The sequence below is a fragment of the Nipponia nippon genome, unplaced genomic scaffold (genome assembly GCF_047370975.1).
Source record: "Nipponia nippon isolate SJK-2023a ecotype South Korea unplaced genomic scaffold, ASM4737097v1 scaffold_8, whole genome shotgun sequence".
In the NCBI taxonomy this organism is placed as follows: domain Eukaryota; kingdom Metazoa; phylum Chordata; class Aves; order Pelecaniformes; family Threskiornithidae; genus Nipponia; species Nipponia nippon.
Window position 1 is genome coordinate 33,369,119 of NW_028262402.1, and position 17,974 is coordinate 33,387,092.

Sequence of the window (17,974 nt, forward strand, 5' to 3'; positions counted from 1 at the left end):
GTTTTATACCAAATCCTTTTGCCAAAGATAGACTGGCCCTTCTACCAATCTATATGGCTCTGTTTCCTTAATGAAGTAAGACATTTAAAAATTTGTTTCTCCATGCTTTCTGTGGTACTGTTTACTTGATATTTTGCATATATAGGTTGACAAATTTCAGTTTCCATGCACCTTTATAAAACTATGCCTTTGTATTGAATCTTCATTTCAGAAATGAGTATTTACAGAAGAATTAACTGAGAATGTTCTGGGAAAGACCAGAATATTCTCACACTTTTGGCATCTGAAAATCAGAAAGCAGTAAGCATAGCAGATATGGGAGAACCTGCTTCTTGCAGTGATTTGTCTCTGAGTAGCAACAGCTGCTGGTTGCCTTTGCTTCACGAATTCACCACTCAAGGGAAACTGTAGTGTCTGTGAGAATTCACCTAACTCCCTTGATTCAAAAATTAGTAGCAAAATTGAAAAAGCGTTAGTATTTACATGTATTTTGTATTCTTACACCTCAGAGGTTAAATACTGGCTCCAAATAGACACAAGCCATCTTGTTCGTTTAATATGACACCAGCCTAGTAACAGATTTGTTCATTGGAGCTACACTGGTTCTTAAAAACCTTGATTTTGCAGTACTGTTTATAGGATGTTATTCCTTTTGGTGTACACATGCATGAAACCTGTATATCAGTGTATGAACCTAAGGACTGGAGTTAGCTTGTGCAAAACTCATGGCAGGGGGCATAACCCTTAGTAGACCCTGTTACTGAGTGGGGATGCTGAAATATCCCACTTGTCCTTTTCTCAGGTGCTAAGCTTTTACATCAGTGCACAGCTCTTGTCAGCCTTGCTTTCTGTGGCTTGGTGCTAGACACTGAGACGCTTCAGTCCCTTCACCCACTCCTCCCCTTTCTCTGAGCTGCTGTCAGGTGTATCGTGCCTTCTCATTCCTTTCTCCAATGATACACAGTTCTCTCTCCCTGCTACTCCCCTTAGCCTTTTCGCTACTTAGTCCTGGTTCTGGAAGGGGTTCAGCAATGCTGGGGTGGACTCCTTCCAGGCCAGAGGGAGGTTAGAGACAGCACCCCAGAATGCCCACTGTGCTGTGTGCTCTGTTTTGCTTCTGTCTCTGTGCTTTGGGTGCCCTTTGCAGGGTGTGAAAAGCAGAGTGGCAGTTGCTGGCGGCTGCACTAGCTGGGACATTAGTTGAACACCGTGACACACAACACAGTTTGGAGGCCAGTTGTAATGCCGCAGAGATACAGTGCTTGCAACTGATGCAAGCTGGCAACTGTGATAGGGCTTTGCTCCCTTCTAGAAGTTCCTGTAAGACTGAAACAAACAGGAACAGCCAGCAGGAAAGCCAGGTCACTGCCTAAAAAGGAGTTACTATAAACCGTCATTGATGTACTCTCTTTGCAAAGCTTGAACAGGTGTGTTCTGTGGGTAAGGTAGGGATATAGATCCTCCTGCTTCTGTGGGCTGGACATGTGGCTGTGATGCATATCGTGCTTTGATATAGATCCTATGTAAGGGAAGATTTGAGTTTAGTGCAATTATACATTCTGTTTCCCTTTCCTACATTTTCTTTGTGACATCCATGCACTTTGGTCATGTGAGAAAGTCACCCTCTCCTTCCCTCTAAAAGGTCATTCTATTCATAGTACAAATAAATTTTGTTCACATTGCAAATAAGCAAAGGAATACACAATATTTCTAGAGAAAGTAGTGAAAGGGACTGTCCTAATTGCAGCCTGGCTGGTCTTACTTCTTTACACATCTATATGAAGTATTCCCAGCACTGCTGTTTCTGGACGGTATCTAATTTTTCAGTTCTCTGTTTAAAAGAAGGAAATCTTCACAGTTGTTGCTTTCTCCATTATACAAAGCCTTCACAGATGTGTAATTGTGTTTGCATGTCTGGTAAGTAAAGCTGTGTGGAGTATATCTGGCCACGAGACAATGTGTGAACTGAGTTTTTTAATAAGCAGAGGATACATTTTTCTGGGGTGCTGTATTTCCAGCAACTGCAGCTTCTTAAGAATGGTGGAGCTGGGGCTGCCCTTCATCCTGCTAATCCTCAGCTGCTGGTTTTGGCCCCTTTAGAAACACTAGCAGCTGACAACATTTATGTCAGACCTCTCACACGTTCATGTTCGCAGCAGATGACCACTGTAAACTTGTGTTTTATTCAGCTGTTCATGTTCCTGTCTGCTGTAGCAAGTTAGAGGTTTGGAGCAATCCCAGTATTTGGTGGAAGGGAAGTACTGAGTTTTGGCTAGCGTAATGAGATCTCTCTGGCTCTGTAAAATTTGTCCAGTAGCCAGAAAAGTGTAGCAAATTTTTGCTATAGATATATAATGTAAGAAATAAAACTGAGCTTATTTACTTGATATTCCAGTAATATGTATCAGAAGATTCTGATCTATGGAATGTAAATTGATGGTAAAAATATAAAATGAAGACTGGAAGGAAGAAGTCTTCTCAAATGTAATTTAATACTCAAGTCATAGTCCTTTAAATCTAAACACAATATGAATTTTAACTAAAGAAACAGTAGACTTTTCAAAATCTAGCCCAAAAAATTATACAAAATTATAGCTTTATAAGGGTAGCAGCAAAATAATTGTTATGTATGAATAGGAGCAAAGGATTTGCAGCAATGTTGTAGAGTAATTAAAGGATATTGGCTTTGGACTTGCTTTAGCTTTTACATTCTCTTTTTCTACTGTAAGACTTTGAGGATTTTTTTTTCTTTTAACCTGGTTTTATTACTTCAGATAACTGACTCTCTTGAAGGATATCCAAAAAGTAAATCATCTGAAAAACTTGCTCCTTTCTTAAATTTGTGTCACTGGAATATTTATTGTACTCTAGAATGATTTTGAATTTCAGTGCTTTAATGTGATATTCTTATGCCTGCACAAGCATTGTAAATGATATGTGCCATAATGACACTACACTTGTGTCTTTTGACATCACCAAAATCTGAGTGGCCCAACATAGTTATCTGTATATTGCAACATGACTGGAAATTTGCTGTGGGCTTATGTTGACCATAGTTAAGAGCTAATTGTTTCCTCAATCCTTGGCTTGAGAAATGTTGTGGTGTTATAGGGAATATGAAGGAACGAATAGAACAGCTTTATATATTTAATTTTTTAAATATCAAATGAGCTTGCAACAGCAGCAGTTAATGCCCATTCCAAATTTTCAATTTTTTAAATTAAAATATTATTTATTTACACTTGTATTTGGCTGATGTAAAATGCAGTTACTTTGATGTAATATGTTTTAACAACATGTAAAACAGTTGAAAATTATTTTTTATTTTTTGAAACTTTTTTTTTTTGCTTTGATGCTATGGAATAGAATATAATTTCTTTACTGACCTATTAGGAAAAGAGTATGGGTAGGATGGATTGGCAGTAGTAATTATTTTAGTTTCATGTGTGCCTTCCTCTGATTGTGTTGCTTTTACATTATCTGCTCAAACTAAATAGTAGACTGTAGAGTTGATGTACCCTTCAGAACTGCGACCCATTCCAAATTTAATACGACCCCTTCAGAAAACTGATCTGAAAAGGTTCCTCTGCTGCCTTCTGTCTACAGATTAATCACAAAGTCAGAAGTTTGCCAGTTATTTGAGAAAAACAGAGTTTTAAGGAAAGTTTATATGATCTTTCTTGTTTATGGTCACTATGTGTGTTATGCATGCTGGAATTTACTCTGAGGAAGGAGAGAAGGCTGAAGAATCATAAATTGGGGTGACCTTTCTTTGCAGTAGCTGCAGCTGTCCTCTCTATGATGCGAAACATGATGAAGATACATTACTGACCTTGCATCTAAGCAGGTATAGAGAGGCCTATGGCCAGGATTCTCAAATTTGAGAGATTAAAATTAGGTCCTTTAATCCATATTGAGGTGCCAAAGTAAGTGGCTCAACTTAGCTTTTACTTCTATTAAGAGAAAGTGAAAAGCACATTTGAAAATCAAATTGTAGTACTTGTGTATCTAAACATATGTATAGATGCTTAATGTTGGGCTCCACAGTTTAAAAATTTTGGCTTTTGCATTTTAAAATATCATGAGTGCATTCTCAAATGACTCAGAGTATGGTTTGATGATCCAGCATTACCTGGTGTTACCGTATATGTAAGAGAAAGATCCCCCTAAATCTGTTCTCACTTCTCAGTGTTCATATACTGTCTAGTTTCAATCAGTTTGTATCCTCCTCTTGATGACTGTGGCAAGTATATTTGTTAATGCAAAGACTGGTGTAGACAATAAGTTCCAGCACAAAACATGTTTCATGCTGAAATGTGATGAATTTCTAAAATGGCTGTGATACGAGAGGACAGAGTAGTTGAGGCAAGGAATTATTAGCTAGGCAGTCAAATTAAGCTAATGAGGAGACATTTGCATTTTCTTTATTGAGGACAAGGTTTCATTTCAGCTATGCAGATCTACTGGCTAAGTGCTGGTGAAAGGAGCATTCCTGCTCTCTCTCCAACCCCGGTAATGTGCTGTGCTCATGAGAACATGTGACAAGCCAGTTCAGGAAGAACAAAACAGAGAACTAACCCAGGAAGAAAAACAGTTATTTTCCTACGCTAGCTTTACAAGCTGGCTTGCTCAGGGATGAAATGAGAGGAAACAGAAATGGTCTTTTTGGTTGATTTAGCTAGAATGTGAAACCTCACCTGGAGGCATGCCCTGCTTATCTCCTAGAGAGCAGGAAAAGATAGCAAATTATAGGGGGAGAGATCTGCCTGGGCCATTTTGAAGACTTAAAAGGGGAAATTAATTTTAATAGCTAACATGCTCTACTGAAGGGGGAATGCTTCCTGAGGATGGTGTTCTGTAATGAAGAGGTTTTCTGTAATGAATATAACATGACACATAAAAGCATGCACTTAAGAAGGGGATCCAGAAAGTTGTCTTGTCAGGTAGGAAGCTAGCTGGCTTGTTCAAGGAGTGATTTAACGTAAGTAGGTTTAAAGTGCAGGTTTTGTGTCATTTCTTATTTCTTTTAGAAAAATTTGTAATATGTCATATATTTTATGTTTCATTTATTAGCATTTCATCCCAACTAGTATTAAGTTTGGTATAATTTTAAAGTTACTAGATATTAACAAGCCATCGCTCACCCAATTTTGGGAAGTCTGTAAACTGGGGTAACTTAGAAAGTACCTTATTTAGATTGTCTGGAGAACATGCTAACAGAGCTGCAGAGGTTGCATGGAGGATTTTGTAGTAACTGTCAGGCACTCTGGCATACAGCAGGGTACTACAGCAGGTATTTCCATGGGGAAGTGTCTTAACAAGCTTTAAGATTCCTAGTGCAGCAGCCCTGTCTTACAAACCATTAATCTACTTGTTTAATTTAATTTACAAAGTTTCAACATGTTAACTTTGTATTGGCAGATTTTTCTGCAAATACTGAGTATTTCAGGCTCTGGCAGAAATGTGATCATGTGCCTGTGTCTGGCTCAGGGCAGGTCTACTGCCGAGTGACCCAGTAGTGCACAAATGTGGTATCAGGTATGAAACAGATTTTCGTGGATATGTCCTGTCCTGAGAATGGTAGTTATAGTAGGTATAAAAGGGAAGAAAAAAACAAAGACATTGAAAATAGAGATTGGAAGACCTTGTCATTCAAGAAATGCAAAATTTGTAGCAGTGAGAGAGTCTAGGGTAAGGTGTCACCAACTTCACTGAAATGTAGTTATGCCTACTGCTAGTTTAATGATCAGTAGCCAATGGCATAAGAATATTCTTTTGCTATCTAGTCAAACAGAGGGAAAGTAGGTCTCAGAAAGAAAGTTAGTAATTTCAGTACAGTGAATAGTGTCTATGGTTCTTAGGACTAATAATGTACAAAAAAAATCAGTGACATTTTCTAGAAAAAATGTGAAAAGGCTTCTGATCTCAAAGTGAGATTCTTTGCAGAATTTTGGTCAATCATGGTTGAGTTACTGTGTAAAATTGTAGGTTAGAATTGTGATCCAAAATGTGTCTAAGCTCTGTATCTTCCTATATTGTAGAGGTCTTTATGATGAGGATTTTTGCTTTTCAATTTTTTGTCCTGTATCATATGTTTACAGAGCAGTAATGCATCTCTTCCTTATAGCATGGTTCAGGTCATGCTTTATTTCCTTCATGTCAAAATGACCATAATGAGCCTTTTGTTTAGTTTATTTTTTTTATGTTTGCCATCCTTTAATAGAAAACTAATAGAGCGTGCTGAGACCCTTTTACTTCACACTGAAAACCATTATATGTCTAGTGTAATTAGCACTGGAGATGTACTGCTTTTCTGATTACTTGTTTTTCTGTAATAATACATTTTCTTTTATACCACGTTGTTTTAAAGTCTCTGAACTTTAATCTTTACTGCAGTAAAACTGGAATGAATCTTTGATGATGTCAGTTCGCTACCATTTACAGAAATCTTTCACTGAAATCAAAGAATTGGGCTAATTTGAATTATAGATAGTACTTTGACATGAATTTCCTGAGTTACTTGTTGGACAAGTCGTGTAACCTTGTATTGGTTTTACTTGCTATATCCTTATCTATATGCTGCATTTGGATTAGTCATTAGTAAAGAATGGAGAGATGCTTAACATCACAAAACCAGAAATACTAAGTGTTATTATATATAACTGTTGCATATGATACTGTGTGTATTCCTTTTGCACATAGATGGCATCTGGTGATGGCTATGAGTGTTAGACATGGGACAAATTTAAAACTGTTTTCCCATCACTTCGTCAGAGCTCTGTGCCCAACTCTTCTCCTTTCCACGCCTGCAACTGACAACTAACAGCAGTCACTGCAGTGTTGATGTAGCTGCAAAACAGCTAGACTTTTTTGCAGACTTACTGCTGTTAGACTGGAAAAAGGGTAGTAAGTTTTGAGAGGAGAGAGCTTGGGCAGAGAGTGGAGTCATAAGAAACAAGCATACTAGTAAGGCTAAGAAAGACTCCTCTGTAAGGGGGAGAGAGAAATTTAAAGGAGAGGGAGAAAAGAGTCTGTGAGTATGAAGAGCAGAAAGATGACTGGAAGATAAGTGAGACCTGAGGAGAGAGGGAGCTTTTTAAAGAGGTGAGGCATTTTCATTCCATTTCAATGATATCTAATTCTCATACTGTGTGTCAACCTTCCTCTCCTTTTATCGTTTCTACTGTTAGTATGAATTTATCATGATTATCTATTGTCTCTCTTTAATGTCATGCTCTATTAAAAATTCCCAACCTCAGCCATTATCTTATCAGTTTCTCCCCATTCATCTCAAAGAAATAAAGGTGAGTTGTGGTTGTTAATATTACTGCTACTTTTATTATTATTAATAAACACCAAATAGCACCAATTCTCATATGTTCTAGGTATTCATTTATGTCAGAATTCTGATTGCCAGTAGAAAATGAACTGTTCTGTTTTCTATTTTGCATTACACCATTGTTAGTGGTAGCTGCATGAGACAAAGTTTAGCAGATCTGGTGTACTGCAATGTTGTAAACGATGTTGCCCTCCTCTGGAGCTTTTCAAAAAGCTTTTCCAGTTTTTGCTAATTTTGTGTGGTCTGGTTTCAATATGCAAAATGATGGCAGAATCTTCTTTCCAACGTCTATTAGATACTATCAGAAGGCTGAGTTTTGCCGCCAGGAAGGCAGAAATTTAGGATCACTGTTTTTATGTCCTTTTTTCAGGTATCCAACTGCCAAAGGAAGATGAGATTTCAGTACCGGTGACTTCAATCTCCCCAGTTAAGGACACTGGGGAGAATGTTGATCTTGCCATTGAACAGGAAGAGAAGATGAAAGAAGAACCTTTAACCATCTCAGAACTGGTATACAATCCTAGTGCTAGCTTGCTGCCCACCCCTGTTGATGATGAGATTGACATGCTCTTTGATACCTGTCCAAGAGTAGAGAATGAAAAAGATGATACAGATTCATTTGAGGAACTGGAAGCAGATGAAAATGCATTTTTGATTGCAGAGGAGGAAGAACTGAAAGAAGCTCGGAGAGCACTTAGGTGGAGCTATGACTTTCTAATGGGCAACATAGAGGTGAATGCTTTTGTGAAGAGTTTCTCCAGACTTCTCCTCGTGGGCCTTGGACTGTTGTTGTTTGTGTTCCCTCTTCTGCTTGTTCTCTTGGAGTCGGACCTTCAAATCTCTTTTCTCCATGAAATCCGTCAGACACCGGAGTTTCAGCAGTTTCATATTGAATATTACTGCCCCCTTAGGCAGTGGGTGGCTTGCAAAATAAACTTCATTTGTGACATGCTGGGAAGCTTTTAAATTTTAAATAAACATGATACAACTAAGGGCTATATTCAAAATTTCAGTTAGTGCCAGCTTTCCATGAGGCCCCTGCAGCCATCAGTTGGTAGCTGTCTTCATATCCAGATCACTACAGACTCTTCAGGTTCTTAAGTTCCCTTTATATACTTAAATTGTCACTATAGTACAGGCTTATACAGTCACCTTACAGTAGCCAAAAAGAAGCTTTATTTTAATTTCATTTCAGACTTCCTGCTCATCTATTACATCATATGAGATGGGGTCACAATATGTTTCATTGTCCTTAACCTTTCAATCCATGACACTAAATCCAATGAAACTGAAAGAAAAACTTTTTTGAATATACTCCTTAGTGCAGCAATCTCTTTTAACCAATGCCTATACAAGCAATGTTTATGCTGGGTTTTTGGTTTTGGTTTGTTTTTCTGTTTGTTTGGTTTTTTACATTTTTATGTGTTTAAAATATTTTGGTAAATTTTTAGCAAAAGACAACTTCTGATGTTATTTAAATGTACAAGTTGGTCAGAATAATGCACAAGGGCACGTAGGGTGTTTTTAGTGTTTTAGCAATGATTTGTTTTTAAACTACTGGCTGGAGAATGAATGAGTTTAATATAGCTCTATACAGAGGGACTGTGGTTTGGGAAATACATAGAAAGTTCACTCAAGTTCAGTAGGGGCTGCCTGGGGGAGGTGAAAGGACACCAAGTACGCAGAAGAATTTTTGAAAGGCACAGTTGTAAAGCTTGGGGAAGTGAGCAGAACTGAAAGTAATGATCCTTCCTCTTACCTGTCAGGTTGTCTTACACTTCATCAGTGCTGTAGAAAGTCTCTACAAGATAGTCCAAGTACGTTTTGGAAGAGATTGAGTCTTCAGTCTAAATGTAGATTATTGTACATAACATGGAAGAAGATAATAGTAAGTAGCAAAAAAAAAAAAAAAAAAAAGCAAAAAAAAAAAAAAAGCCAAAACCCTAGCTAAATCAGTAGGTGAGTGACCTACGTTTAAAAATGATAGAGAAGAAAAATGTATTCCTTTTTAAAAGCAAAGCATTAGGCTGTACAGTTGACATAAAAGTATTCTACTGACTCACAGTTAAAGGCTTAAACACTTTGAGATGCATCTTCATCCTTGATGCCCATTATTACTAATCTCTAAGACAACATATTTTCTGTGCGTGCTAATATGCTTCCTTTCACATATAGCAGCATATTTACCCTCTTTCCCTGTTATTACGAGCCGACTGACATGATCTAATGCTGTTTCGTGTAACATGGATTTGTATATCTAAAGGTATTCCAATATAGCTTAGAGAATATACTTAAGTAAAATCTTGTCAATGCTGAGAACATTTGAAGGCCCTCAAATGTACCACGGAGATTGTATTTAAGAGGAGAAAGTTTATATTCTTCCGTCCACAGCCCCCACCCCCAGATCTTAGTGCATACGTATTTCGTATTTAAACTAGAAAACTCTGATTTTGGCCTCAGAGTCTTTCTGCTGCTTAGAGATTTATGAATTGGAGGCATATTTGAGGCTGTTTTATTAGATGTGCATTTAACACGTTGTAACCACATCTCTAATTCCTACTGAATAAATTCCTTTACTTTCGATATCAGAGAATTGGTTTTCCTTGGTTTTCTCATGTAAGCCTTTGCAAATGTCTAGTTTGAAAATGGCAGTTTCCTTAGAGCATTTCTCCTTCCCTTCTAATCTTCTCCAGTTTTTAAAGGACAAAACAGATACAGGGCTTAGGAGTTCCTTTTCTCAGTTGAAAATGTTTGGGTTGCTATTCATTTCCCAAGCAACAAAGGCTAAATTAAACAACAACCTTTTTTCTCTTGTCTTTCTTTGTCCTTGCCAATCTGTTCCCCAGAAGAATCATTATTGATTAGTTACTTGATGTGTATTACTTCTTGTGCTACTTGCAGCTAAATGATCCTTTCCCATGAGGTAATAATCATTCAGCCTAATAGAAATGGAGAGTTAATTGAAGTAGACATTTGACCTTAACGGAAATTATTCACATGCATTGTTTCTATACAAAGGTGTCAGAAAAGGTGTTTCGAGTGGTGAAGGCTGTGAGAGCTGGCATCCTGCTGGACTATGGAGACATGGTTCCATACAGGCTCCTATAAAAGTCTGATAATTATTTAAAAAAAAAAAAAAGTCAATCCTATGCTCAAAAATATAGTCTTGTCCCTGTAAACTACAGCACTCCAGAAGCAGTAGTGTTGTTATGCTTGATTTAACTCTATCAGAAAATAGCTGAGTTGTATGAGAACATAATCTCAGAAAATGTGCAGTGCAATGAGGTTTTATGTAGGGTTAAATGCAAGTCTGTGTGTGTGTGCACATGTGCCTGCCTTTACTAACCATGTGCACACATTCAGGCCTGGCCTTTTAAAATTCTTCCCTTCCTTCCTGATATTCTCTGGTCTATCACAGTAATTTAACTGAAAGTCATGAGAGTTCTAAAACTTAAAGGCCAGGACCACATACTACACACAGAAGGATATGGTTGGGCATATTCAGAGAGAGCAGCAGTCTAGTATTTTATTGGTGAGGATGACAGACTTGGATTATGGAGCATCTATAGGTGCAGTATTGTGTATTTCTGTCTGTGCTTGGATTATATTGTAACATGTTATGTACTTGAAATCTATTTTGTGGTTTGTCTAACATTTATAAACACAACTCTGGGAAGAATTAAAAATGGTTTTATTTCATGGAGACTAAGGGGAATATATACCTGTAACTCGAGCCTTATCTTTGTACAGTGAATTTCACATTTCTATATGTCAACATCCTGATTGTTTTGTATGTTGATATGATGGCAGGAATCCCTAATAAAAATACACTGGAGAAAAGCTTTCTGCAGTTATGACAGTTCTTATGGTGAAAGATGTTTTGTAAAAGATGTTTTGTAAATAATAGTTTTTGTTGAGAATTAGTCGGTACATGATATACTACAGATTTCTTAGGACCCTTACAGGTTTTTTTAAAATACTTTTTTTTTATTCATCAGCTGGAAAGACACTAAGAAAGTGCTTTAAAATAAGATGTTATTAACATGGCTTCAGATGCACTAACCAAGGGCCTAATGGTTTGCCCAGTTACCACGTAAGAGTTAGTCACAGTCTTGAATTTGCCCCAAAATAAAATCACTACACACAGAATACAAGAAGTCTGGTTTTAAAGTCAGGCCCTGGCTGTAGACATATGGCTGCAACCTTTTGGTAGGCAGATATGTCTAGAGTGTTATGCAAGCAAAGCTGTGCAGCTTTTTGATGGAGCTTGCTTAACATTAAGTTGGTTTGAAGCTCAGACAGTACAAAAGCATCTGGTAAGAAACACACAGTCTGCAAAGAGGCAATTGAACATCATTTTGGGGAGCTAAGTCAGAGAAACCAAGCCTACTTCTTGAGAACATAAAACATTTAGATGCAGCCATGTCTGTACTGTATAGAAAGTGCCAAAATCTAAATGGACTCTCTGGCTATTTGAAATGTAAAGGCCAGGGCTATATTGTACAGGTAGACCTATTCATTCAGTTAAAACGGTGTAGGTTATAATGCTACCTTCAAAAGAGGTTGCATTCCTTCTTTAACGTAAGAATACAGCATGTTCTCTTCAACATTGTTTGCATTCTAAGTAGTTACCACAATTTATAAAAGTGGTATGTATACTTTGGGTAGAAATTCAGCATTTGTGATAAATTCTTTCTGAATAATGACACACAAAATTTCTCTAAAATTACAACTCACTGAAATGTCATGCCAAATGTGCATTTGAAGAAATCAGGCTGCATTAGTCAGTGCTAATGGTTGCTGTAGGTAGCTGTTAGAACTTGACAACAGCCGTGTTGGCCAAACTGGAGATCACAAGCACTGGAATGCAAGAAACTTCACCTGGAAGTCAAGGTACGTTTCTCAACTTTTTGTTTTGTTCTGTTGTTTTTTGGTTTTGTTTAAATCCCAAAGCAAGTAATTGTCTCTTCTGTTCGTATGGATTTGCTGTGGGTTTTCTTACAGCAATGTGGAAAAAGGTCTCTGAGACACCTTGTGAAGATGTCTACTGTTATGGCTGTTAAATGCCATGCTACAAGACTTTGATCCCATAGTCTTATGTCTTTCATTCTGCCCCTCTACCAAGGTGAATCCTTTGTCAGCCTTATCCTCAGAAATTTGTAGGAGCTGCTCTGGCGTTTTGTAGCTGTCTTGCTTGCAGTTGCTTTCTTTTAAGGCAGGTTATTGCTGTTCATCTCAGCCGGATGAACTCTCTGCAGGAATTCCATCTCACACTGTTACAAAAGTTTACATCTGACCCTCTACATGTCTTGTAGCTCCCTCCTAGAAACTTGGGCACTACCTGTCCCTGTGTAGTGATGCTTAACAATGTAGTGGGAATTCAAAGCCATGGCCTAACTTTTATCATGAAAGTTTTCCTGCTATAACCAACCACAGCTCAGTGCTTCTGCATTACAACGAAGAACAATAAGGCATTAATTTCTACTTCACAATCATGTAGTGGAGGAGTACAAAAAACAGTTACAAAAATAAAAATGAAACATAAGCATGAAAAATTACCATCTCTATTTATTTGATTCTGACTTTTCGCATGCTAGCTTGCTTTTAATTTCAATGCAGATATGTTTTCTGAGCTCACGAAATGGCAGATACCTCAGAGAAGCAAAGTGGCCCCTAGAATCTTTGTCAGTGTCATGGTAAACAAATACCACCTACTAATTGCTAGTTACAAAAGACAAAGAGAACCTAATTGGTTTAAATGGACTAGAAATTGAGGTGAAATGGGTTACATTGATTGAAGAATAATTAACTACATTTATTGAATAGGGCATGTATTACTGGAAACAGCTGTAGACAGAAGAACATGGAAAGCCTCTCAGTTGCAATCCTATATATTCTATTTAGAATCTGTAATAAAAGGATCTACTAAATGTAATGTCTTCTGAAAAGTCTGGTTTTAAAACCACTTTAAAATATTTTCTGATTTTCAGTATTATGCAGAGGAATAGTTTCCTAAAGAGAAGTTTCAAAAGGGCTGCAGGTATTTTTAAGTTGACTTCCAGTGTAATGAACCTGGCAATAAAAACTAAAATGTCACCTAATGTGTTCACTACTTTTCTCAGATCAAATCTTCAGATTCCTCTTCCCACAGATACAGTTGGGTGGACGTAATGAAATACACTTTAGGTATGGGAAAAAAGGACTTCTCCAAATCCAAAAAGCATCTGCACACGAAGTTTACTTGAATCTTGTTCTTGGGATCTAAGTCAACAGCTGTAATCCTCACTCAGCAGGTATATAACCACAGGAATGCCAAAGTCAGTAACACAGCATCTCATGATCTCCTCATGACAACCACCATTCCTTAACTGTTTTTGCCTAGCTGATGGCATGTACCATTTCAGTCTGAGATCCAAGTATGCCCACAGGGAACTGTAACAACAAAGGTCATGTAAGGAGATGTCTGTGCTGTAGTAAACTAAAACAAAATAAATGGCATAAAAACAGATGTCAACTGCTGGTGAAAAATAGATTGAGTCAGCTTTGCTTCATAGCTGCCTATCTGTTCTTGTTATTTCAAGCTACTGCTTTTTTGAAATAAACCTACTGTTAAGCCAGAATAGCTGAGTTGTATTTTCTTTGGACAGCCCACCAAAGATATTACTAACTCTATTACCTTTGAGACGATTATTCTGTCCTCACAATTTTCTCCATCTCAGATGGATGGGAATTCCCCCCCCCCCACACACACACCCCTTGCTTTCCCCAAAAGTTATTTTGGAATCTTAGAAATGAGATAAAACATGTCTCTAAAGAACACAAGGTGGCTTGGGTACACAGAGAAAGGACTGATCTTTTAATGTGTGAGCAGTGCCCTTGTCATTACAATAGCATAGCTGGCATGTTTGTGTGGGAAAGGAGCTCACAGGTTGGAAACAAAGAATTTCTATTGCCAGCCATGTACTCATGACTTCCTCCGTCATGTATGTTGTCCTTCTGATCAAAGTCTCCTTTGCTGTTCTGATTTAAGCAACTATACTCCACAAAGCACAAAGGTCCTCCTGTCAAAATCCTAATTTCCCAAGCCTCTCTTTCTCTTCCATCTCTCATGTGCAAATTTAATACACACCCCAGACCTCCAAACCATTGCACTGAACTTCAGCGTAGCCCACGGCTCTGTGCATCCTCTCTGTCCCCAGCACACTCTCCATCGCCCGCTCTCTCACTGCCTTTGCAGTCCCCTGAATGCCCAGCACCAGAAACACTTTGAGATCAGGTGGAGCCTGATGTGCCTCCACGGCAATGGCTGTGCTTCCTAAAATACACATCCAGACCCTTCCTGCTGATGCACCAGGGACTGCAGCGGTGACCTTTAAGCTGCTTGTGAACTGCCATTTGGCCATCCTGGCTTGTAGGAAAGTGCAGCTGTAGCCGTGTTTGTCAATAACATGGCAGGCTAAATCTTTGGCAATGCATTTTAATTCTTCTGGGTATTTACAAAAAGTGCAGCTTTTACACTGAAAGGGCTGTTTCTGAATGCATTCTAATAGTGAGAGACAGTTCTCAGTTTCTTTCCCATCCTTTTAAATTCAGTACTACTTTGACTCATAATTTTCCTGAGCTTTAAAAGATGTACACCTGATTCCTGTATATTGTGTACTGAAGAGTTATTTTTTGTGACTTTCATTGCAGCACTCGCTGTCCTTACATATTTGCTAAAATTCTACAATTATAGCAGATTTATATATTATAAAATATATTATAAAATACAATAGCATCTGTTTCAAAGATTTTGGCTCTGTGGGTATCTCTACTCTCCCACCTGTGAATAACACCTCTGAATTTATGGTTGTACTTTGCATATTGACTTCTGGAGTTATCAGGACTCCCTTGACAGGACACTGAGAAGAGCATTCAGCAAAAAGCAATCAGTGGAACTCTGAAATCACAAGATATTCACACCCCCCCCCCCCCCCCCCGCCAAAGGCGGAGATGTTAATCACAAAATAACAACTTAGAACAAGGAATACAGCAAATTTGAAATTATGTAATCATTACTGAGCATTAATAAAGCAGACCTCACATCTAGCTAAAACATTTTACAACTGTGAATGTGTACCAGGAAGCCTTGCTAATTATTGGAGTTTGACTCTCTCCAAAGGTATACAAAGCACGGAGTGTAATCCTATTTGTAGTTACATTTATCTAAGTGTTCAGCTCCCATATAGATTATAAGAGAAAAAGAAGAAAAGAGAAAAACCATGGTCGTTCATATTATTATCAGCTATAAACTGTGTACGCTTCAGAAGTGTAAGCACCTTTGGTTGGTTTATTATGAGTTTCTTCATGTTTTCTTTAGCCAAATCCTTCCTGGATGTGGTGACAGTGTGGTAGATTTAGCCTGTTGGAAGTGCTGTAGTGGATCGGACAGGAGCTAGTGATGTGAGAAAAGCTGTTTTGGTAGTACCACATCAGATTGAACAAAAATCAGCAGATGTGAAAGGCCTAAGTAAGACTTAGCAGAATATCCCAGACCAGGCCACATTGGTCAAGACAATGGTAATTGTGGTCTTCTGCATCCACTTAATTGCTGCTACAATGAAAGCCAAAGTTAAAAGTGTAATTTTGAGGCTTTGAATAGTATTTTGAGGTTCGTCTCCTCCCCCTAAAACAACTAACCATTATAATAAAGGCGTTGAAGTCCTACTCAGCTTTGTTAGCAGTATCATTCAACTCCATGGCAAATTTAAAATCAAGTTATGTATGAAACATGTTTATCCCAAATGTAACCAGCATCACCAGCTATCTTAAACTCTATTATTCCTAATCAGTTTATTGTTAAATTGTATGTATAAAGAAACTAATTCATCATTTAACTATTTTTTTGTTCTCATTCAGGCCACAGAACTTACTGCAAGTCATATAATAAGCAAAATGGAAGGAGATTCTACATCTGTTTGTTGTAAACACTTGGTCCACCAGAGTTTACTATAAAGCAGCAAGGTATTTTATGTATTTGTGTTCCTTTTGTTCCAAACTGATGACTGGGTTACATCAACCCAGGTGTTTTTGATGTATAATTCACATATTCTAATTACTTGCTTGGTTCTATCTAGAAAACTTGCACCCAGTATCTCTAAAATGATGATAAGGCAGTGACATTGTATTTATTTCATTACTTTTAATACTACTGCTAATTTTGTGAACCTTGTTTTACATTTTTAGAAACGTAATTCCTAAGTAATTTTCAAAAAAGTTATACATGCCTAGTTGCTTTGAGCAATTAGAGACAAGGTACATGAGTACAGGTACCACGCCTTTACAGATATGGAAATAACAATTTTTAATAATGTTGTAACTAAAGTGTAAAATATCTTAAATGCTTTCAGAGAAAAGGTATAAGCAAAGCATTAGAAAAAGCTGTAAGAACCAAAGCTTATACAATTTGTATAAAGGGCTACAGCTGTCAGTTGAGCTGAAATTTTTAAAGCAGACATAATAACAAATTTTCTTAATTGTTTACTACCTGAATTCTGAGCTTAAGCAAGATTTGGTGAATATGAAGAACTGCCCTTATTGCTGGGGAGAAGAAATTTGTATTTACCACCAAGTACAAAATTACTTGTAAAGCGCCAGTCCTCATTAAAAAAAGCGGTTTAAGAGTGTCCTCTTGTGGTACTACGGAAAAATCCATCAGAAGTTGTCTTGCACAGAAACACTTTTTTAAGAATTGGATTCTGGTATTGGTTATTTTTTGTTGTTTTTTTGTTTGTTTGTTTTTTAGATTTTTTTTGTTTGGGTTTTTTGGGGGGTTCTGTTTGATTGTTTTTTTAAATGATACTAAAGAAATATTTGCAAACAGGTCTGAATTAGGTGTTTATAGTTTTAGGCATAAGTCTTTCAAGTTTTGTTGACCTGGGGAGAAGCTTTTACACCAGTTCAGGAAAACACAACGCCAAAGGTATCCAGTGACTCCTCTTCTTGCCACCCCGAGGGGACGGGACTGGGTGACCCTGGTGTTGGTGGAGTGGCAAGTGCGCAGCTGTCCCACTCAGAGATCTGCCATTGCCAGCAGTGCCCCTGCAGGTACATACTCTTTATATATGTATTACATAGTATACCCATAGTGTTGTGTCTGTGAGGAGTAGTGAAAGCAAGCTCTGTTTACATCCTGGGCTGGGCTTGTGTGTTTGTAATGACCCTCTCACTGGTACTGTGCATCCCTCTGCAAGCCAAGCTTGCCTTTGGTCAAGCCTCTCAACCCTGCTTGGAAATTACAAGCATTTATTATACAGTCATGTTTGGCTGATGGTATCATGGATAAATGCGGCTAACCACAGCTTACATGTTTCTATAGTCAAATGGGATATCTTTAGTCACTTTCTCCCCTGCCTATCCTGTGCTTTTGAACTTACTTTGTGCCAAACATAAAGTAATCACAGGTGATTTTTAATTTACCACAGCACTGCTGTAGCTCAGGTGTCCTAGAAGTTAACAGAGACCTTGGTGATGTTGTACAGCACCACAGAAGGGAAGTCTGTTCATCTCAGACTGATGGCCTCTGCTGTGCATTCACCTCCTTGATTGCTCCAAAAGATCCTAATGACACACAGCATTGCACTTCTGTGTAGGCAG

At 37.9% G+C, this 17,974-nt stretch overlaps 1 protein-coding gene across 2 annotated transcripts in view; it reads left to right on the plus strand.

The window, feature by feature from the left end:
• The window catches only part of FRMD3 (FERM domain containing 3), a 150,884-nt gene extending 139,715 nt beyond the window's left edge, over nt 1–11,169 (plus strand). For both annotated transcript variants that reach the window (XM_087741522.1, XM_087741523.1), the window contains exon 14: nt 7,710–11,169. In XM_087741522.1, coding sequence (XP_087597648.1) covers nt 7,710–8,305 — 596 coding nt within the window. In that variant the 3' untranslated portion in view covers nt 8,306–11,169. The remainder of the gene's footprint in view (nt 1–7,709) is intronic.
• The last annotated feature ends 6,805 nt before the right edge of the window (nt 11,170–17,974 follow it).